This window comes from Trichoplax adhaerens, genomic scaffold (assembly GCF_000150275.1).
Source record: "Trichoplax adhaerens TRIADscaffold_2 genomic scaffold, whole genome shotgun sequence".
Classification (NCBI taxonomy): domain Eukaryota; kingdom Metazoa; phylum Placozoa; class Uniplacotomia; order Trichoplacea; family Trichoplacidae; genus Trichoplax; species Trichoplax adhaerens.
This window is the reverse complement of record NW_002060944.1, coordinates 4,581,891-4,605,345: the sequence shown is the minus strand read 5'-3', so window position 1 is coordinate 4,605,345 and position 23,455 is coordinate 4,581,891. Positions and strand designations below refer to the sequence as shown.

The 23,455-nt window shown below is 33.0% G+C and overlaps 4 protein-coding genes across 4 annotated transcripts; 1 reads left to right on the top strand and 3 right to left on the bottom strand.

Annotated features, from left to right (window-relative positions):
- Nucleotides 1-358: 358 nt before the first annotated feature.
- Nucleotides 359-2,441, top strand: TRIADDRAFT_53432 (uncharacterized protein; the record flags this gene model as incomplete). The annotated part of the gene is made up of 7 exons (XM_002109940.1): nt 359-612; nt 1,089-1,202; nt 1,433-1,551; nt 1,709-1,802; nt 1,908-2,097; nt 2,229-2,277; nt 2,365-2,441. The coding sequence occupies 7 exons, from the start codon at nt 359-361 to the stop codon at nt 2,439-2,441; spliced, it is 897 nt and encodes a 298-aa protein (XP_002109976.1).
- Nucleotides 2,442-3,538: 1,097 nt separating this feature from the next.
- TRIADDRAFT_53431 (uncharacterized protein) lies at nt 3,539-6,187 on the bottom strand (the record flags this gene model as incomplete). Its single annotated transcript, XM_002109384.1, has 8 exons — nt 3,539-3,595; nt 3,758-3,827; nt 4,056-4,256; nt 4,424-4,512; nt 4,650-4,766; nt 4,824-5,201; nt 5,617-5,867; nt 6,103-6,187. 8 exons carry the CDS (start codon nt 6,185-6,187, stop codon nt 3,539-3,541), a joined length of 1,248 nt encoding a protein of 415 aa, XP_002109420.1.
- Nucleotides 6,188-9,062: 2,875 nt separating this feature from the next.
- TRIADDRAFT_53430 (uncharacterized protein) lies at nt 9,063-13,472 on the bottom strand (the record flags this gene model as incomplete). The annotated part of the gene is made up of 14 exons (XM_002109383.1): nt 9,063-9,181; nt 9,265-9,340; nt 9,688-9,790; nt 9,953-10,032; nt 10,132-10,202; nt 10,336-10,369; nt 10,694-10,738; nt 11,060-11,133; nt 11,253-11,769; nt 11,897-12,011; nt 12,121-12,192; nt 12,654-13,122; nt 13,217-13,281; nt 13,402-13,472. 14 exons carry the CDS (start codon nt 13,470-13,472, stop codon nt 9,063-9,065), a joined length of 1,911 nt encoding a protein of 636 aa, XP_002109419.1.
- Nucleotides 13,473-16,323: 2,851 nt separating this feature from the next.
- TRIADDRAFT_20897 (uncharacterized protein) lies at nt 16,324-23,176 on the bottom strand (the record flags this gene model as incomplete). The annotated part of the gene is made up of 24 exons (XM_002109382.1): nt 16,324-16,431; nt 16,511-16,654; nt 16,789-16,900; nt 16,977-17,119; nt 17,243-17,303; nt 17,422-17,557; nt 17,655-17,772; nt 17,862-17,899; nt 18,044-18,145; nt 18,244-18,448; nt 18,553-18,659; nt 18,747-18,849; nt 18,944-19,180; nt 19,267-19,442; nt 19,541-19,816; nt 19,939-20,076; nt 20,172-20,298; nt 20,397-20,582; nt 20,814-20,920; nt 21,034-21,160; nt 21,265-21,436; nt 21,678-21,871; nt 22,375-22,464; nt 22,907-23,176. 24 exons carry the CDS (start codon nt 23,174-23,176, stop codon nt 16,324-16,326), a joined length of 3,477 nt encoding a protein of 1,158 aa, XP_002109418.1.
- Between the last annotated feature and the right edge of the window lie 279 nt (nt 23,177-23,455).

Here is a 23,455-nt window from a genome sequence, read left to right as displayed (position 1 = left end):
GTTTTAGGTGGCGATTAGAAGGATAGAAGACTCGGAAATTACTGCGATATTGATGTATTGCAAGCAAGATCGCTCCTGAACGATATTGCATTTTCTGATCCTATACGGATAGAAATCAAAGTTGTATCTTTGCAATCGCCATCTCTCATCCGATTAATGAGAGGTTCGCTTTCTTGATGTCATGTACTGTGTAGATTCGAGTACCTTCTATCCATCTATCCATTGCAATCCTTACTACCTATACTGTATTATAATAATATCACCGACTAGAATCTCTTTCCACACTCTCCAAAATCTACAGTGACCAAAGTTAAAGTAGAGATCTGCTGATATAATTCATCCATGACTAGCAATCGAAATGTTTCTAGTGCATGGCAACTTACTTTGGGGCAATATCGATGATTCGATAGGACTTGCTAAGGAAAATCCACGCGGAATCTCTCATGTCTTAACAATCGATGCACAACCAGTCAAAGAGCTCGATAATTTATCATTGCATGTTAAATTTGTCCAAGCTTTAGATACTCCATTTACCGACTTACTCGATCAAATCGAAGACTGTATCCAGTTTATAAACGTAGGCATGGATCAAGGCAAAGTTCTCGTCCATTGGTAAATACTACATAGAATTGCTCTACCTTATTTCGATGATGCCAAATCATGCTATCGCAAAAGTACTTTTGCAAAAAGCTGATTTGTTAATAATCATTAATTTACAGTACTGTATCGTCATGATTATAATTCATGAATCGAGAAGCAATCATCAGCACAGCGCAATCAACATCTAGATAGTTACTTTGTACGACATAGTATCGTCAATTTCATGTATTATAACTTCATTACCATTAGAACTAGGAGTGCACGCTAGAGCAATGTCAATGTCAACAAAAATCATGAACGTTTGAGCATACTGCTCCAACTAGCATTTGCCGCAAACATGATCCAATCCTGTTGGCAATGAATATTGTACCCAGTCATCTCTACAGTCTATAAACACGCAAAGTAGCTCGTCTGTAACACTTACAGATATTTATTACATCTCAATATGTGTAGACCAGCAATCCAATGCTTTTATCCTTATATTTTAGTACAGCTGGGCTATCCAGAAGTGCTTTTGTCCTGATTGCGTATCTTATGAAGATGGAAGAAAAGCCATATACCGAAGCTTATAATGCTCTTAAATCGATTAATGCAAACATGTGGTAAGAATTAATTAAAGGCAACTTAAAGTTAATTCAGGGACTCGCTGCTTAACACATGTCAAGCTTAGTCTAGCAATTTTCTGTTTAAGTCTCAATACTAATAGCCTGATCATTGACGGTGACCAATTGATAGTCACGAGTTGAAATGGAATTTGCAAAGTATAGTTTCAATAACATAAAGAGAATCTTACCCTTATGCTTGACCTAAATACTTTGGATTAATTCAATAGTCCCAATGTAGGATTTGTTCAACAGTTACAATTATACGAAAAATTAAATTGCAAAATTAAACCATCCGATGCTGAATATAGAAATTATCAATTGCAAAACACAGCAAGAATGTATACAGGTTAGCATGGTATTATCTCATACGATTCATTTATTATGCATATGTAGCAAATCATAACCAAATAATTAGTTACTCTAGATCCGTTATAGCAGTAACAATAGTCACACTAATCATATTCAAGGTACTCATACTGCAAACATTTTCATTCATAACGTAGTACTTGGCGATGTTAGTAAAGTTAAATCATTCATTCGTAGCTCTCATCATGGCCTACTAAATGGAAAAATTGTATATAAATGTAGAAAATGCAGGTAAGAATCGATTGAGGTAAATGAATAAGGATATGAAATCTATCACAGATAGAGAAAAGTATCGATTCTACAGCGGCATCCATGTTTATTACTTAATCAAAATAGGTCATTACTATACTCAGAAAATAATATTCTAACACATTCAATTGGCACTGGACAAGGGGCATTCAAGTGGAGAAAACGCAATGCAAAAAATAATAATAATCAACAACATGATGTCTCAGTATGTAGTTCCTATTTCATACAACCATTGCCATGGATGGAATCAGTTATTGTTGGAAATGTGGAAGGAAAAGTATGATTTATATAGTGTATCAGTAAGAACTCTCAGTGCAGGATCTTCATAGCTCTCTTTCACAGAAATATTGTCACAATATCCATAATTTATTACTATAATAACATAATTTTTGAATATTATCGACCTAGCTCTCATGCCCTAAATGTAATAATCGTATTGGTTCATTCAACTGGGCAGGTAGGCTAATTTATCGTTGTGCTTATTCCTATGCTGAAGTCGATAAGACTAATAGTGGTAATAAAAACTGTTTGTAACATCAAATAGGTTCACAGTGTTCTTGCGGAGCTTGGATTACACCTTCCTTTCAAATTCATCGGAATAAAATTGATGAATCAAAGTAGTTACTAGGATACTGTCTTAAGAAGCAATTAAGTATACAGTTTCCTTTTTTACTTGGAAATCATCAATATCCCATTTTATCAAGTTATTTGCTAATGATATCAGATATACTGGTCTAAAGCGCTTGTAACACTCTTGTTTTGTATTTTTCCTAATATTTTAAATAAAAATAAATTAAACATGTCTGAAATTTTCCACTGTAATAGATCAAGCCAAAGGCCATGTAGCCATTCAGTCTCGCTTCCCAGATAGACACTTGATACGTATTCTAGAGATTCCACTACAATAGTATACTTGCTACATCGATTCAATGGTTTTATGAAGGTTAATCATTGTTAGTGATTTAAATAATCGATATCTCTTGCATCTGTATCATTTATCACATCTGACAGAATTTATTAAGCAAGTGATATCAACAAACTTCGTCAACTAAAGTCCTAAACTGTTTTAAAGCAGCAACTACAGAATATTCATCTGTGTTATACACTGTACATGCATGAAATAGTTCTCGTTAACTTGATACTGAACATTTATTATCACTATATCACTCGCCAAAGGCGAGCAAAATAAACTTTGATGCAGAAAACAAGTGATCGTCCCTTTGACATTAAATGTGTTTCCTACTTTATCAAAGTTTTTGAGAATAATATACACCATATATAGTTATTTACACTCGATGCTAACGGTGTTAGATCAAGAATTTTCAAACAGTGTATTAGTGAATATTCTGCTTTGAAGACAATTTTATCATGATGGTTACAAATCTTGTAATACCAATTTGAAATAGGTTATATAAATAGTAGGCTACTTATCAAGATCCGTACCACAAACAATGTAGTGATATATTTGCATCAAGTTGTAGTTTAAAATATTGGATACATAGAAAAGATTTGTGAAAAATATTAACAGAGATTGTAAAGACAATACAGCTCAAGGAAAAGTACGCATCAGTTACGAATAAAAGTATATCTTTATAGTACCTTTCATAAATTACTTTTAAATAGAAATAAGAATTTAGATATGACTCCTATCATTAACTGACATTAATATTGTAAAATCATTTGCGTTTTTTGTCACGAATAGGATCTGATCCAGATATCTAGACCGGTAGCCATAGATTTCGCTGAGTAGTCTCAGGATAATCAGAAGGCGTAACCTAACCATAAGTTAAACACATTATTTTATTGTCTACTCTATGAGAGTTAATTACACTGAGCTACAACTCAAAGAGTTCTCGAAAAAATTTCGCGTTTGAAAATATGTAAAAATATTTTGTACTGTAAAAAGACTGTACCATACAAGTTTATACAGTATTTACCTTGTCTAGGCGATGGTGATTAATTACACCATTAATTCCAACCCGTAAGACCGAAAAGCATTCAAAATATCTAAAAATTTAATATCCACGACAAAAGATAAATTATAACACAATGGCATTCATTTGCAGTGATGTGCATATAGTAGCACTGTTTACCTGTTATACAACTAAAGTAACATTAACATATGCATAACTACAATAACACTTTGTGCTGGAATATTACTGGATATCGGTAAATTAAACTAGTCAACAGGTATGCACACCTCATCATGGCAATACTACAATATTTGAAATATACCTGCATTTGGGCGATTGAATAAATGGCCAAATTAGTAATGCAACTTGATGTCGTGGAAGTCCAGTTACTCTCCATCTAATACGAATAGTTCCATCGTCGTGATGCTTGGTAATTTTGAGTACATCAAAAACTAAATTACAGCAGTAAGCTCTGCACATTCCTTTCATCGTAGCGACCATCATTTTGTATGATGTTAAACCCCTACAGAACATCCATTCAGAACATGTACATAACCTGTTTCTATGATACCCACAATGCTATTACAACATCAGTATTAAAAAAAGTAAACACTGCAAATAATAATGCAACAAAGGATCATTCTGCTCTCTCTAGCAAAGCAAGACCGTCCATAATTCATCAGTACTAACCTGACTTTAATATTTAATAGTTTGTTTTCGAAGACAATATTATCACTGTAAATACTATAACTCTGCTTTGCAGTAAAAAAGTCTGGAAGCTAGATAGACCATAAAAGAAGAGATTGGAAACCATTTATCCACATGTTGTTTAATTTTGATATTGAATTATTAGAAAATGGAAATAATTTTAAAGCCAATTACATATTACTAGCTAAATGCTACTACGTTCTATTACCTCAAATGAAAGTCTCTCTCTGATTACTTCCAACTGAGCTGTTGATGGAAGTGTCTTAGTATCGTCTTTAAGTTTCTTTTCACTTTTACTATTTACTATTGATTGCTCTTTACAGCACTGATGATTATCAGATATTGAAAGCGTCCAAGCTGGAACAGAATGATTCATCATTACCTGTTCAATATTGTTGACTTGTAGCATAGGAGAGCCATGATATACATATGATGGATCCTTCGATTGGGGTAGTTTATTTCGATGATATCCCTTTGAAATCCAATTATTTAATCCTAACTCACAATGTAAATGATTGCAATCATTTATTACACGACCAGCTAATTTGTCTTTTATTACAGGTAGCTTGACACCAGATTTCATTTTATCACTGTCGGTTAAGAGAGTCGAATTGCTGGAGTTTTTTGATCGACGCGTATTGACGATGCCATGGTTCCATGATGCTTTGTTGGATGTTGGATATGCCATCAGCGAGGACGAGTTTTTACGATAAGCGCTCATATCATTACCAGGTGGGGGGCAAGCTAACATGAATGATTCCTGACAATCCAATGGCAAAAATGACAGACGATTATTAAAAGCCTATTTGACCTTCATCAAGACCTACTGTATCTAGTACAATGGTTTACTGGCCTCATTGCCTATGCAAACCAAAACGGAAACAATCTGCTACTATTCGAGTACGAGAGATTATTAGACTGGCCAGACGAAACTTATTGATCGTCTTTCTATCTTGTAGCATCAAAATTATTGCATATAAACATGGCTATCATGACTCGATCGATTTTCATTCATTCATTCTAATTACTTGCGCAAAGTTGCTATTAGAATGATAGCGACTAATAACGCCATCATCCTATCGGATCCGATCAATGCAATATACACCACTACCGTTTAACGTTGCTATACAGTGCTATCGAAAAAAATGAGACAAAATCATGAACGGATGGATTACCTTATGATTGGCAACAAGAGGCGATTGCCAAGTAGTTATCTGTCGTTGATGATTTATCTTGGATTGCAACCTAGACAGTCCAGTATTCGTAGGGTAATAAAAGTCACGGAAATGATGATTTGGTTGCCATGTTGAAGAATTCTCATCATAGTAATGATGATGAAATTGGCATGATGCCGAGTAGGCGACACGTCGTAGAGGATAATGGCAGCTACGACTACTCGTTCCAACCGATAGTAATGCCATCAAAACTCAGTTAGAATATTGGATAGGATAATTAACAATAGATGAATCGAGTAGATGAGATCAAAATTATTTAAATCTTCTCAATTGGAAGGCATTTGCTGTACCTTTGGTGCATGCAATGGCTACTGTCAATCCATGTTGGAAGAGATTATCGTAAGCTCTTATATAGCCGCTATTTCCTATCCTTTTCTATACAATAATATATCACGCTAACACATGTATCGAACCACTATCTCTTACTGATGTCTTCAATGACGAGGTCAAAAGCTACAACCAATGAAAATACAGCAAAAGGATGATGCAAACGATGAAGGCGTTGCTGCATGGAGTAAGTTGCCGCCTGGCTATCAAGCGTTGTGTCAAGCCTCCGCAGTCTATAGTCTTGACTAGAAATCCCAATCGATCTGCAATTCTTGTCACAGTGTAAACGAATGGAATCCAGCCTGTTCAAGACAGATGTCACCCTAGAAGCGGCTCATTCGGTAATAGACCTTATACTCTTAGGACATCGTAGTGACACATTTTTTGTTGTGGTCGTGTTGACACCGGTTATTCTAAAAAGATGTCACCCCGAAAGTGGATCGCTGACTTAATGGAGCCAGTATTTTTGCTACGTTACGCTGACATCTTTTTGCTCTCAATTTATACAAACAGTGATAGTACTTTACTCAGATCCCAAGATCTCTCAACCTGCCTACTGACGAGTGTACAGTGGACAAGCAAAGGGAACAGTACAGTAAATAATCAAGTTGATCAGGAATCATCCATGGCAGGAGCTACTACCAAACTGCAAATCTTCAACCGTTACATCGGTTTATATAGACTACAAATAAGACTATTGATCCTCTATATTGTTTGGCTCACTTGCTAATAGAAGATTATATTTTGGGGACGTCGTAGAGACATATTTTTTGCTCTGGCCGTGCTGATACCGGCTATTCTGAAACAGATGTCACTGCAAAAGTAGCGAATTTACTGGTAGAGTCACTAATTTTAGGCTATTAAAGTGACACCTCCTTTGCTCTCATTTGACAGAGTCTTCAGTACTGTTACTCAGATCCCCGGATCTCTACTGTACAGTACAGTACAATGCGTACAGTGTACAGTATAGTACTGTACTGTACACTGTACACTGTACACTGTGTATAGTAAACATTCCAGCTCATCAGGAATTATGGCAGGAGCTGCTACCAAACTGCAAATCTTCAACCTTTACATCGGCTTATAAAGACTACAAATAAGGCTATTGATCCTCTATATTATTTGGTAGAGCTATGGCTAAGATTCCGTCTGCTATCCCATCATTTAGACAGGTGAAATTTGAATAATAATATCATTAATTGCGTCATTTTTGATGGGTTATATTATCGATTGCCTTTGCAAATACTGTACTGCCATATTTGCACAATATGTGCTCAGACGACATGCTCTATCTTTGTACACTCTTTCAACGATGAACAGCTATCTGCCTCATGTTAATGTATCTATTTATCTGTATTTGGCGATTACAAAATGGGTAAACATAGTTTATGCTGCGAAGCCAAGTACTGACACTATATAGGGACATGCTGAGAGTTATACGCCGAATTGAAGACCAAAACCAGCGACGTGACATGACGCAATGGGTTCGAGCTGAGTTCGATAGGAACCGGCACCATCAAGACCAGGTTATATATATACTTAATTCGTAGAGAGTGTGTACGTCCTTACTACAATAAGTAGATTGAGGATAGGATAAGAATTGAATTTACTAGGATGTAGTAAATCACATGTATAAGATGACGGTCATAGTTTTGCAGGAGACACTAAATTCGTCGCGAGATATCAAATGTACTACTCACTTAATCGAGTTTTTGCCATATCTTTGCACTTTATCTACTGTGCTGTACAGTACTCGATCTCTAAAATATACTACTGTATTAATACCTTCAATCTTATATGGGTTCCTCCTTGATCCTAGGCATATCTACAGCACAGTACATACCACCTAGTCGAATTGCAACCATATCTTTATACTTTTCAACTAGACTTGATCAAATAGACGATTAACAACCTCAGATCTCTTATGCGTATATTCTAACATACAGTACAGTATGTAGGTATGCTTATGTATCTTATTGCTTGTCGCAGTAGCAAATTAACTTAACGTGACGTGACTAGATAATATTATAGTAATATGAGTAAGTTAATGCTTAGTAAAGTACTAACGCTGCTAGCTATAATAGAATACAAATCATAGAAGATTTCGATCATACTACAGTATTAGCATATCTTAGCAACTGTACTCGAATCTCCAAGTAGACTATTAACATCAGATCTGTTATATGCTCGTAGGTGTACCTACGCCTTGTAGTAGTAAATTAACGTAACATGCACAAATAACATTGCTACAGTATTACTAAGTCATAATGACGAAAGCATGTGGGCACTTTACGCGTAGGTTAGTTATAATACCAAACAATACCTGTTGTAATAAACATACATATATAATTACACCTACAATCTCAGTCTTTATTCATAACTGATTAATTAATATAAATATAGCTGCATCTTGAAGCCTGTTTGTGCATATCTTAATTATTGTAACTTGCGCTATCATAATGGTAACAACTCTATTTTTAATTGACAGCAAACTATTCGAATGTTAATCTCTCAAGGTCGTGTTTCCTTACGAGAATTGTCGACTACTATCAAAATAACTGAGTAACAAATCGTATCTTTTCTCTATCACTGTAAAATTATTATTAATAATGTATATTCTCTGAACAAAACATTATATTGTACCCGTATGCTATACTGCCTACTGTAACAGGTAAACTAAATCAAACACATGCTCAATTACTCAATTTCGTAATTAGAAATCATTCGGGAGAATTATTTTCTTGATACGTATATCTATCTAGAACTGTCATGCAATATAAATATATCTTTTCTTGTTTTATTTGTGTTGCTATTAAAACATTTCATACAGAAATAAATAAAGAACATTTGTACCATAAAAAAGTACTTTTTAAGAATCAAATCATCTTCAGTTATAAATGATCAAATTCCTTTTGAAAATTAGTGAACGTACGAATAAAACATCCATATAACAGTCAAGCTCATTTCAACAGTAATTCCATTTAGCTATTCGTAATAAATTACTTGTACAGTACTAATTATATGTCATGATTTATTTGAATACAATTTCGCCTATATTTTTAAAACTTCAAATGTAATTTTCTTTTGCTAAATCTTTTCGAATAAATGAAACTTGTCGTTTTATCTTTCCATTCTCGATATTTTTTGATATCAAAATATTGACTAATCATTTCGGAACCTAGACATAGTGCATCATCATTAGAATTTATACTATATCAATTCTATTTCAGAATCAAAGTTCAACATTTATCTGCTACTTACCAGCTTGTGATTGCTCAACAGGTGCTGAGATAGTTAGTTTAGTTGGCTCCATAACCTTCTGAATGAGTTGCAATAGCTATGAAAATTATCAATAAATAGAATGATTAACTTGCGGTTAATTTCAATAACACGCAACAAAACAGGCATAATGAATACTTCTGTCCTTCCTTTGCAAGTTGTAATTATATAAATTAGGCTTAAATATCTATAAACTTTTCAAATTAGTTATTCGTATCACTGCGACCTTAGAATACATTGATTCATACTAATATTATTCAATATCATGGACATAATTCGATATGAATTTATTTTAAATTACTGTGTCTTCAACAGTTAACTAGCAGATAGACGCGCCTCACTTAGTGCATACACCAATATTTGAATATATCGCCTAACTGTTATTCTAAACAAAATTAAAATTACCTCATGCCCACTACTTGTTCCAGTTAGATTACACCCCATAACATGCACAGACGTTACATTGGGTCCTAATTTACTCATAATTCGGCTAACATCGCGAAAGAATCTAATGTTTGTATAATCCAGAATACAGTTAAAATCAGTAATTATTATTTTAATATCAAAGAGATCCAGTACCACTATCTTTAGCAATTCCATTTTAACAGCAGGTGCACATGCCATCCATAGTACGCTATATACTGTATATTCAGTATATATTATAACTTACTGAGCGATTGGGTCGTTATAAACTAGTTTCTTATCCGTAATAACTTCATTTCTTAAGAAATATATGTAGCCAGGTCCTCCCTGTGTTGATTGACATAAATACTTATTAACAGAAGATTTCTTATTATCCTATCATACTCTCTTCTTATTATGTAGTTTAAAACCTATCAAATCCAATACCTTGCAATATAAAGCTAACGACTTGATTCGACAGCCATCCTTGTATTGATTTACCCTCTTATTAATTTCCTCTGAAAGATAATATTTTAACACATTAATTCCTTGTCGCACGTATTTTCCATTCTATTAATCAAGTTAACCGCTTTACAGTATAGACATTTAGCAAAAGAGGTACTCGACGCTTAACTATAACTTGCAACTAACCAATTAGCGAATCGAAGGTAGCTTTTTGAAAGTCCTGGTATTAAAATAGCAGAATTAAAAAAGCTGTTCAGTTTTTGCGATATTAATTACACTTGTCAATATCATAATTCAAAGCATCTTTTAGATATATTCTATTTCTAAATTATAGTTTTCGGTTAATTACATAATGGATGATTATAGTATGTTTCAGAGCGGCTCGTTTTAGGCCATCACCAAACTGAATGCTCGAAGATAGAAGCTATAGTAACAAATTGTTAGAAAGAATAATAATATTGAAAACCTATTTGCAATCGTCCGGTCGTTAATAGTTATTGAAATATGAGTATTTATCCTAGAATTATATCGGTCATGAACTTACCACCACACGCGGCGGATTAAAATTCTCGCCTAATGATAATTCATACTAAACGAAGAGTTCAGAAATAATATGAGTTTAATTTTGACTGTTTAACTCCAACCATAAATAAATTAGTATTACTGTAAATTTTATATAAAACAACACATTCAAATCTACAAATAGATAAATTTTTGGCGTCAATTCTTCAACAAATCAATGAATTTTATACTGCTATTAAATCAAATCAAATACATCAGCTGTCAAATAAAGAGGATATGATATTACGATAATTGTAATACTGCCATCATAACTTTTAATTATATGTCCTTTTAAGTATACAATTATAAGAAAAACTGTCTTAATTAAGCTTTCATTTCCTTAACTTACATGAACTTCTGCATGATAACGCAAGCGTTCAATTTCATTTTGATATTGTACAAAATCGCTCCTTAAATTATCACCTAAGATTAATTACAAACAACCATTAATAGGCACAAATAAATGCATTAAAAGGATGATAAATCATCCGTAATCGTACTTATACCGTAAACTAATCTACAGATCAGCTAATGCTATTTACCTAAGGCAATACTATCATCGGCCAACATTTTTAACGTCTCATGTCTTAATTTTCTAGCTTCGTTACTTTCAGTAAACTTAGATCGAGGTAGTAATGATTTATTATTAGATGTAGTATGATCAATATTACTCTTCCCAACCGGAGATGTGGAACGAATTCTACGATATGGAGATGATTCTCGACTACTTTCATGACTTGCTGCTGAATCATTATTTTGTCTGCTGGCAGGCGATTGGCTTAATTCTTTCTGACTGCCTCCATTAACTTTAGACGGGGATCCTGCTCGACTTCTCCTACCAGTTTTAGGTGATGATTGCTTATAATCATTTTTACCTAATCTGGACGCAGAATCTCTAGTAGAATATCCTCTAATGTTTTTTCTGCCTTCTCCTGCTGTTGCCATTCGACCTGAACTACGACGACTTGCCGACCCTTGACTGTTGCTTTGACGATTTTTACTTCGTGATCCTGATCGATTGCTGCCATTTTGCAACACTCTTGGAGTTAAAATAATATCCTAAATTATTGGATATAATAAAAAATTTGAAATTAAGTGCATTAGATAAATGTTATTGTTTAGCATTAAAATAAAAATATCGGTTAATCTATATTCATCAATAAACTTTAAAAATTAATATATTTACTCTTGTATAAGCAGGTTCTAAATCATCTAATGTTAGTAATTTGGTTTTTATTCCATCTCTGGGGCTTTCGTCAGAGTCTTGTCCGTTTATGTTATTCTGGTGAGATTTTAGCTTACTTTATATTTACCATTGATATAGATTTGCATAATTAGGAAATTAATTTAGTTTATTATTGAAAATTTTCTCACAGATCTATATCCATTATAAACAATAAATTGAAATACCTAGAATTAAAGTTTTTAACAGCATTTGCGTATTCATTAATTCTGCTCTTAATGATATTGCCCTTAGGATATCTGTTAAAAATGGCATAGATTCATTAGCATATTACAGTATACAATTATATTATTTGCTAAATTAAAGCATTATTATTTAAAATTTAAACATCCACTACTGCTTAAGTAGAAATGTTACTCTAAAAGCTGAATTAGATTAGGACTTTTACTTGGTTGACTATAACGTGATAAAACACTATTTAATTCATCTCAATTGTCAAAATAAATAGCAACAATAAATTAATTTCAAAATTTTAGATTAATTAAGATACTACTCTTATTCTTATTAGCCACATCTAGTCATAATTACAATTAATAAATTGCTAACAGCAATAAATTAGCGAGAAAAATTCAATAAGTGATCAAAATTAAATTATTTCAATGTTACTAACGTATCATTGTAGAATACACAACGAGACAAATCACAAAATGTAATAGATGGCATGAGTGTAAAGTAAATATGATGAACTTTTTGGACTAACCTTTCAAGTTGAACTGCATCTCCCCTGAGATACGTGTATAATAATTTATCTTCCTTTGATGATCTATTAAGCTCATCATTTGCTATACCAGTCCTATGCAAATGATCACCTTCCAGTCCATCACTATTATGATGTACATAATCATCATTTATTCGCTTTCCTAACTCAAGTTGTGCTGTACTAGGTGTATAAGGTTGTAAAACTTGGCCACCATACCACCGCTGTGCATTTAATTCTATCGCTGTATTATAGGCAATTTTATTAACTGCAGCGGGATATTCTGATGCTGTTGGATTAAAATTTTGATCTGTATTTTTGTTATCAATAAAGGTAACATGAACTTTATTTTTGGGGGGAATTGCTGCATAATCATCATCAAAATGATTCAAGTTATCAAGAACTGGATGATCAACAGGTGGTAATCTTGCTACGAACGATTTTGTTTTTTGAGCAATGTAGCCCTCGTTAGCTAATATGAAAATTTTTAAATAAAAAAGAAAAGTGGAGTTTGTTAACAATCTTATTTAAAATAGTAATAATACATATCCTACTCTCTTCTTTACCTGTTTTGTACTGATAATGAGGAAATGATGTTTTAGTTATTTCTTTTTGAAAGTCAATTGCATTGCTGAAATTAAATAGAAGTTTAACATTATAAATCGACAGAAAAGTAAACCCCTTCCTACTTTAGAGAATTAGATGTGCGCTGTATTATGATGCTATACACATATTATGTTATATTATTTACCTCGATAGAAATGTTCGATGACTAGGTAACGAGCGTAATCCATCTTTTTGCGTTGATACTATCGTTCCCATTGTATTTATTTTATTTAGTAATTCTTACGTAGCCATTATCTACCGAACATAAATTTTATCGGCAGAATTATTATAGACATGCTAATATCTTTTAATTCATAAGCGAAAGATGTGCTATATATATCACCCTTATTTAAGAACATACATCCATTTAATTGACTGTAACATAGCTATAGATTGGAGAATATCTTATTTCACGACATACCAAATAATCTTCTACTATTTATCTAACATTATTTGGACTTTGATAATTATGGGGTGAATCATTTGTTAAAGTTGTTCAGTAAGGATTATGAACAAAATTATTATATGTATCATAGCATATAAGTAATAATATTTCAAGGGATTTACGTTAAGTAACATTTAGATTTTATAATTTTGAAACGGTAATGTATACTCTAGAATAGAAGGACTAGCAATATAATGTTATTATTCAGCAATATTGTATTCAAGAACAGATCTCTTGATATTCTGTATTACATATAGACAGCCATTTGTACGAAATTTTACGTTATATGATAATTGATTCATGTATCGCATATAACTATCTATTTATTACCTAATAATCATCACTAGAAATTATAAGAAGAATCAGAGCTTACCTAATTCTTGCTTGTAAGTTATCTTAGGGTTACGGCTCTAAAGCCTAACGCTGACGTTTTCGGTCCTATCGATCATAGCTTTTTTTCAGAAATGAATATCGTATAATATCGTCCAAAAGTCTTTCGAACGATGATTCTTCAAATTACTTGTTGATCAATCTACTAATAACTATTACAATAGTCTATTTGCTACAAATAATTAATAAAATAATAATATTATAGAAATGCCTCCGTCAATGTAAAGGAAACAAGATCGTATTGACTAAATTCATATATACTGTAACGTAAGACGTAGATAGTACGTAAATAAGAGAAAGGGAATGCGTTACCATGGTGACACGGAAGCGCTGTAACTATTCAATCGAGTAATATTAAGTAGTTAATTAATAGTTAAAATGATGTTAACAACGACACTGTGACTTCTCTACATGATTTTTTAAAGTATGTGAAGTTAATATATATATATTATTATTTTATACCCGCCAATCTCGCACGGCTATTGCTTTAGCTTTTGATAATGGAGTCTATCTACTTTCTAGGGTTTACTCTTAGTTGAAGATACATAACTTTGTAATAAAAATCTAAAATGATACTAATAATCACAGTGTTTTAAATTTAATTTTAGAGCTTAATAACAGCGTATCAAGTTGGGTAGTACTCAAAATTGATCGTTATATTAAGAATGAGAACTGTCTTATAACTTTTAAAAGTTGATTCTTAGCGGAAATTACTGCGCGATTTCAGACTTCAGTGCTCTCGCTTTATCAAGATTAGATATAAGTAATAACTTGCATAATAGATATCACATATCACTAGACAATGTCCCCGTAAGATATCCATATCAATGCATAGCATGTATCAACAGAATTTATCATCAGTTGTTTCAATCTAAAAGTCTCCTTTATCACTTTGTGGACACCGTACAATTTTATGCTTGCGTACTATGGTAACTGTGATTTATTTCATTTTTAGTGGGAGAGCTTTCAACTTTTAAGTTAATGAACTTTAACATTTCTTGCCGTAATACTCTATTATATATAATCGTTTAGTACAAGAATTGTTAAAAGACCTGCTGCTGTAGGAGCATCATGATTTAGCTCTCTATGAGAGCTTAGTATCATAAAATGCAAGCTATAGTATCTTCACTAACAAATTACCCACCACATATTCCGCATTTATATCAATTATATGACTTAGCAAGCCTTAGTCTAGTGATTGTTCAGACGCCAGTGATACACATGTTTTATTAAGAGTACCCAGCAATGGTATATGTAAAATAATCTAGAAAGTCTCGTGTAAATATGCCATTAACGTAATAGAGTTGAGAATCCATTGACATAGTACCCTGGTATCAAAGCTGCTAAATCTAGTTTTAAAACTTTATGGGCATCAATTCTTATAAGTAATGCAGTGATAAATAATTTAAAATCGTCTGCAACGAGTGGTTATCATGGCTGCGAATACGTTATCCATATCGTACGGGGGGGGGGGCATAATAAAGCCTATTTGATTATTTATGTACAGTATACAAATTATTGTTAGGTGATAGTTACATGAAATAAAGAACCTCTTTACATTTATAATGCTTTATTTTCGTCAGTTTTCTCAGATTGAGTAAGATATTAACAGACTTTTTCAAAAACACCAATTCATCACCGTACTCATCATGATTATATCGCAATATCTAATTCTTTACAAGCTCATTACAGCAATGTTTTTCGTTTTGTCGTCACGCAGTGACTTAGACAAGACTATAGTAATGAGTTATATTTAAATGTATTGATTAAAGCAGCTCATATCCAATAACTATAATTAATTGATGCCTACTACCATATCCTTTACTATATTTATAGGTAAAGTTGATTTAAAAAAATTGCGTTGTATCTGTGAATCATTCGACAATATCGTATAACGCAAACATTCGAATAAATAATGTAAGAACTTTATGAAAAATTGAGTGTCTCGAATTCTTTTCACTATCATAACAAGCAGTCATCTGCATTTGCACTTCTAGGTTGCACCAGGGAATTCGCAAAATCTTGATTATAATTATTGGTTATGCCTACAAAGGTACAGAATGTCTGTCGGATAGAACATTTAATTATTCGTAAAATGAAGCGTTCTTTTAATATTACCGAGACAACATATCTACTTAATAGTAATCATTTGCAGCAATTAGAGTATATGTATTTCTGTTAGATGCATATTGTACAAAAGTTATAATGAACTAGATGTAGTACGAAATTTCTTTAGTTGCATTTGAGCTTAGCTTCGCCTAATAACCACTGGCAGCAACTATCCAGAACATAAGCTAAAATAAAATCAGCTACTAGGACACTTGCCAATTTGTTTCGTAACTGAAATAACATGCAGGATAAAAAGCATTATATTATGAGAAAATTAAGTCATTACAGTACCCAAATAATTCACACTTACTTCAACTGGTATTTCTACAATCTCAAATTGGTAGCTTAATTCAGGTGCTAATCCAACCGCTATCAGCCCAATAACAGTTGATGAAAGAAGAATACTGTAGAGTAGCGGCTTATTCTCTGTAAGGCTAGCCATAAAAGGGTGACCCTAAGAAGCATTATTTCCATAAATTTTAAGCTTTCAGTATATCGAACGTCTTACACCAAATATTTTTTAACACTTGTTGCTACACATTAATATATTAGAAAATAACTTTATAATTAGACAGATATTTATCATACCCGGTGATTCACCGCAAACGTTGAAATTTGTAAAGTTATTGATATCAAATATACTACAGAGTTGATCAAATTCGGTTCAAATTTTGCGTCCAAATTCACAAATTTTTCTTCTCTATAATATTTATATCATATATATGAATTATTGTGTCATCACAACGATGTTGAAATAGGAAAGCTTTTATTCATACCTTGGTGGAACTAAAGCTTTAGCTTCTTGAACCAGGTATACCAAACAAGTAAAGTGCACAAAAAATTGAGACAATACCGTTAAAATAGTATAAGTGTTGAAAATATTTGGCAAAGGTCTTTGCTTTGACAGAGTATGCAACGGCTAACGAAAAAACAATAGATATACGCTGTTATAAAAAGTTTTTAATAGCTAAACCGACCATTATAATATAAGAAATTAATAAGAGATTGGTGATATAATTAAAGCCACAACATACGCGTATACCTTCGATCGAGAGATAAACAAGAAACACCCAGCAAGCAAAACACCCTGCAAAGTCGCTTGACTACAAGAATAACCGATGGGTAATAGGTCTTAATTTCAATATTTTACACAGTTTATAAGCTATAAGGATATCTATATTCATTATTAGAAATGGAAATATTTCAGATCCCGGTAAGCACCTGTCACTAAATTTAATTCCATCTAGATATAAAACACTTTGGCTGTAAGCAAGAACAAGCGCATTAAGAGCCAAAATCTTGAACATTTGCAACGTTGTCACCAAGGTACAACGACCTTGGCGAATAATATGAGTAGCTGTAAGGGTGAAAATGAGAAAATCTATTTAGTAATTCTTACAATTAAGCATTTAATAAATCATTCATCATATATATAGGCAAACATTATTTCTTACTACAGATAGTAGATGAGAATTTGAATGTGAAAGGGGAAGCAATAGATGCATCACCAAGTTTGACAACAGATGGTTGATCTCCTTCGTCAATGTCTTTTAACAGCTTTGCAACCGATTTCTAAAATAATATTGAATCTATTAATTAAATATTTGAGCATATGACACATTATAAGAAGCTTCTTAATAAGCCAGTTACCTCAACGGAACTGTGCTTGTCATTTTTTGATTTTGATTGCTCAATGGGCCTTTTAGTTCTTTTGTCAATTAAAGATTTTTTATTGGATGGTGGAGATTTCTTAAGTTCATCAGTATCGCCATTGTCGATCTATCAAATAACAATATTATAACTATTTCAATACAAATCCAAACTGTAATCAAAGTTAATTAACTTCGTGTAACTAAGTATTTGCTTCTTACCGGTAAATCTTTCCCTGACAGCTCGAACTTAGTTGCAGCTTTTGGTTGAGGAGCATGAGTTAATAATGCAACACCTACAGTGAACCACGAAAGAATGCATTAATTTATACGACAATTTTCAGATACTAGTATAATATAAAAAGATTGATTTAATAATCGTTATATGACTAACCGACATTAGCATGTTTTAACGCTCCTACATCGTTTGTACCATCTCCACACATTAAGGTAATAAAGCCTCGTTCTCTTAATGTTGTAATGACAATTTCTTTTTGTTTCGGAGCCATTCGTGCGAAGACTTGTATAAACGGTAATAATGTTTCAAATAGGGTTCTCTTACCCTTACTAGTTTTAGTAGCAATAATTTCAGGTAATCCCTGCATTTTATTTGTAATAAACATATATAAATAATTTTATATCTTGACAATTGCATTCAACAGAAATATAATCGTAACATAAATTAAAACTAAATTTAACTTACCTCTCCAGTAACACATAAACAGTATTTCGATACAAATTCGTTCCTCTTTTCTACTTCCATTAGAGGCAGATTAATTGTTCTATCGATTGATTGCCACAACCAATCATCTATCATCATAAAATTTGATTAATATCTAATAAATGAGGATAGCAGTAATCCCGGATGTTACATGATTAATAGATAGCTGGAGTTACCGTTGTTTGTTTTCTTCAAAATAAGAGTAGGTTTTGTCACAATTTCTAATTCTTTAGCGACATGGCAGGCGGTCAAAGCACTATCGCCAGTGATCATAATTAGCTGAAAGTGAACGAATACAAAAGGTTTTATTCAAATGAATGCAAAAGAATCTACCTTATACGCGTACTGTTAACAAAAGAATTTTTTATCATACATGGTGACTTGAGTGCTTTAAATCTTTAATGACGGCTTTTGAATCATATTTTAATGGACAAGATATGACTACAAATCCTGCAAATATTAATTCGTTTTCGGCTTGTTCTCTAGTCATCTCACGCAATTGCACGCTGGTAAGTTCGCCTATTTCTTTATAACCTAAGGCTAAGATGCGAGCACCTTTTCTGGCCATTTCTTCATGTACTGAATCGTAATCTTTAGGGACTTCTTTAAACTTTATTACAAAAATAAATCAATTTCGGATTAAATGTCATAAATCCGCGAACTTATAATCAATACTTTTAATGCAATAAATCGTACCATTCTTTTTAAGATTTCCGGTGCTCCTTTAGTTGTTACAATGTAATTACTAATACTGGATTGTGGAGTTTGCATTGAACAAATTACTGACATCCTCTTTAAAACACTAGAGAAATGAAATCTATGAACAATACGTAATGTTTGGCGAAATCCTTTCCTCGGAATGGCGACATCATCTAATTTAGTTTATTAATAAAAGAAATTATCTAATAAGAAACTTATAGTTTATTAACTCGGTATCAAATTTTTGGCATTAAAATATGTTATAATTAACCTTTAGTAAATGACCAGTCAATAGCTTTCAACGCTGCTTTCTCTAATGGATCACCTACAAAGGTTTCGTCAAGCTTTGCCAAAGAATGACATGTGCCAAGGATTCGTAAAGTTTCCATTGGAGCTTCCGAAATTTCTGTCAATTTGCAACCTTCCTTTAAGCCTGCGATGCCAGTCACAATCAAATTATCACTTGTTAAGGTACCAGTTTTATCAAAACAACAGACATCAATTTTTCCAGCAAAAGGTATTCTGAAAGGTTCAGTGCAATAAATACCTGTGGAAGCAGATAATCAGTATTAGCATCTAAGACAAATAAAAAAACATGCAAAGACCGGTTTCTATATTCAAATCAGATTTAATAGTATCAGTTTAGAATTGTAGTTATCCTTGTCTTACCAAGCTTAATAAGTGACATTAAAGAGCTGTTAACGGCAAGAGATAGTTCTATTGGTAATTCGGGCGGTACAACAGAAGTTAATATAAACGTACACTCCAGGAAAAGCTTATATCTGTTACGAGAAGGATCTTCTGTTCCTATTTATAAAATTTTACACCCTCAATAATGTTTGATAAGTCGGATAGGATATCCTACAATCGATGTATACTGAGATAGCTATATGTAATTTTACCTTTAATCCAAACGTACGCAGCCGCAGCAATAGCAAAAATTAATAAGAAAAGAATGAAGCAGAACGTTTCTAAGTTATTGGCAGTCACTCGTTTCACACCATACAAGATAGTACGCAGTAGTTTTCCCTATACGATTACATCAAATAGAAGTAGATTAATAATAAAGCATATAAATCACTGTCATTCTACTGCAGAATACATATTACTCGAATATTATCTGGTACCTGGGATGTATGAAATCCAGTGCGCAATACGTAGGCGATGCAGCCGTTGTCGCTAGATCGTATTCCATTGCTATTTTTAGGAGGTGGCGTATGTTGTACTACTTTCGTCCCTCCAAATAAAATATGTAATTTACTATGTTGAGTAGGATCAAGATATATCGAATCTTCAATATCTTCTACAGGTTCCTATAAAGATCAAATATAGTGAGCAGTAGAAGTAGAAATTAAGGATCGAATACGATACGATAGCGTTGATAGGACTCAATTCTAGTGCAACATAGTGCATTAAAAAAATAAGAAATTAACAATTTCAGTTTTCGTAGATAAACACAGTTAATTCGAAACTGTACTTATACTGGTATTACAAAAGTAATGTAAAAGTACTTGATTTGTATACCGAGAAGGAAAAAAGTTTACCTTCATTTGGGGCACAGATTCACCAGTAAGCATAGCTTCATCAACGATGCAAGGTCCACGCAGTAGTAGCATATCACAAGGAATTGTACGATCATCGCTATAGCGCACTATGAATAAACGATATAATAGTACCTTAAATTAATTACCTAACAGTACAGTCGGTATACTAATATCAAATTATTATTGGAGTTAACGTCCAAGGTAATAATTTTAACGCTACCAATTGAACATATATCTCCAGGCACTAATTCACTGCTTGATATTAATCGCCACTTGCGTTGACGAAATACATTAATCATGTAAGGCTTTGATCCCATATTACGAATTTCACGAAGATTCCGTAATTGCTAGATAAAAAATAGCACATTATATTAATACTTGTATATATACTGTAGGATATACATCATAAATTGATGATAACAATGGACGAATAGTTGGATGATGTCGTTACCTGCTGCACAAGGGTAGCCTCAAACATAACAAGCATAGCCAAGGTAAATATACTGTAATACCAATATTCATCTAGGCACCAGAGAGCAACGCAAAATACTTGAAAGACAAAAAACGGCGCAGTTGCTCGTTCTTTAAATAATTCCGAAAATTCTGGTACTATCAACTCTAGCCTATATAGTAAAATATTTCGTTGATTATATATCGGTCAGATTGTAATTATTTAAAACAAATCATTCCATTTTGCAATTGTTGGATCAATTCTAGGCTAGTTTATATGAAAATAACATAGTAACAAGGAAAAGTATAAACTATAGTTTATATCGCATCAGCATAGTAAACAAAACATGATAAAACTGTTGAAATATTTACTCTAAGTTACAAAAATGAATAATTTAGTGCGTAAATACTAACTTGTTGTCTCCAAATATCCGATTAGTATGTTCAATTTCATGGACTTCATTGAAGCCTTTCCAATTCTTATAGAAGTGCATTTTACGATCTACAGGAAAGGGAACACTATGAAACTGTTTCTTTTCCTCAGCATCGTATAAATATTTGGTCTTTTGAAAAGAGAACCATATTATGGAACGATTGGAATCTTCATCCTATAAAAAAGTAATATAGTTTATTTAATCGCCGATGTTGTGAAATTGCACAAGCAAACTCAGAGCTAAATTAAATCCGCAAAAGCTGGCTAGTACGGATTTTAAAATCTACAACGCTTAACAAAGTATAGCTGATAATCATTGACTTTGAAATCCCATTAAATAAATTATATAAATTATATAATTATTAAGTTCCAATTGCAATCGATGTCCTTTTAAATCGTTATGACTTGATAGTAATGTTTATTATTCTTGTTATCAGCCATACTCGTACTGTACGCGTACTGAAGTTTACACTAAGGTATTTATTGATAGTAAAATGTGCAATGTCGAGCACTGAAGGATGCTTGCGTCATATGCCAATGTGTCAGATGCAAGATCAATTTAAAATAGGAGCCTACCAATACTTTGATGTTACTATCCAATTTTTTTATACTAAGAAAATAAGATGACTTAAAATAATCAGATGCCTATTTATTCAGCAATTGAAGATCTCTTTCTACCTTATCATGATGTATTTTGACAATTTCTGGATAACCATTATTCGGAGTTGGAACCACTTTAGCGACAGTTGCTTGATGGACATCCAATACCTTTCAATATACAGTATGTATATGTAAATCAGAGGCTGTCTGGGATGGATCAAGACTGTATGTATCATCATTAGCTTGAAAAACTCTACACATCATCTCGCTACATACAAAATGTTAGTCCTACTGTACTTTAAGCTAGGCTTAACAACTGTTATTACCATCACATACTGTTGATATTATAAACACGTATACGTAGCTGACGTAGAGTAAGTGTAAATTATTAAGACACAATATATGATTTTTACTACTTTCACTTGAATCATTAATTATAATGTACAATATAATACGAATACAGTAAATCAACTGCTTGGATCGATAGCACGCGTAGATATTACAATATGACTGAAAGAATTTATTTTAGCAGGGCTGCAGATTCTACCGTAAGAAATGCATTACTGAACTAACTTATCCATTCCATCTAGTTGGAAAATAGAATGGTTACCGATTTACAGGTGAGGGCACATCGAACATGGACTGACCAAAAACAAGACAAGCAAGTTAAAATTTGCAAAATGCCAATTCCGGCAACAGCTATCAATCCAGCTTCAAAATACTCTTGAACGCCATACATTACCAGCCAGACATAAAGCCAGATCATGTAGAATATTAAAAAAGGAGCCACATAACCATGTAAATAGACTTGTCGTGGTATATATAAGCGAATATATTGGATATCATCACTGACTGGCATTTCACTAGCCTTGGAAGCCATGTTGAATGACTGACAACGGATTCAACTGATAGGCTCATTCAATAGTCAGTGATCAATACTGTCCTTATTTGTACTGCATCGGAGTGATGATACCGATGCCTTGCACTCGCAATTGGCAGGACTGTCCCGTCGTCTATGCGTCCAAGCCCGGCTTCAGCAGTGCCTGACCAGTGACCAGTGACCACTAGTAACTGGTTGACTGAAGGAAACACGCAATTGGCAGGACTGTCCCGTCGTCTATGCGTCCAAGGCCGGCTTCAGCAGTCCCTGACCGCTGAC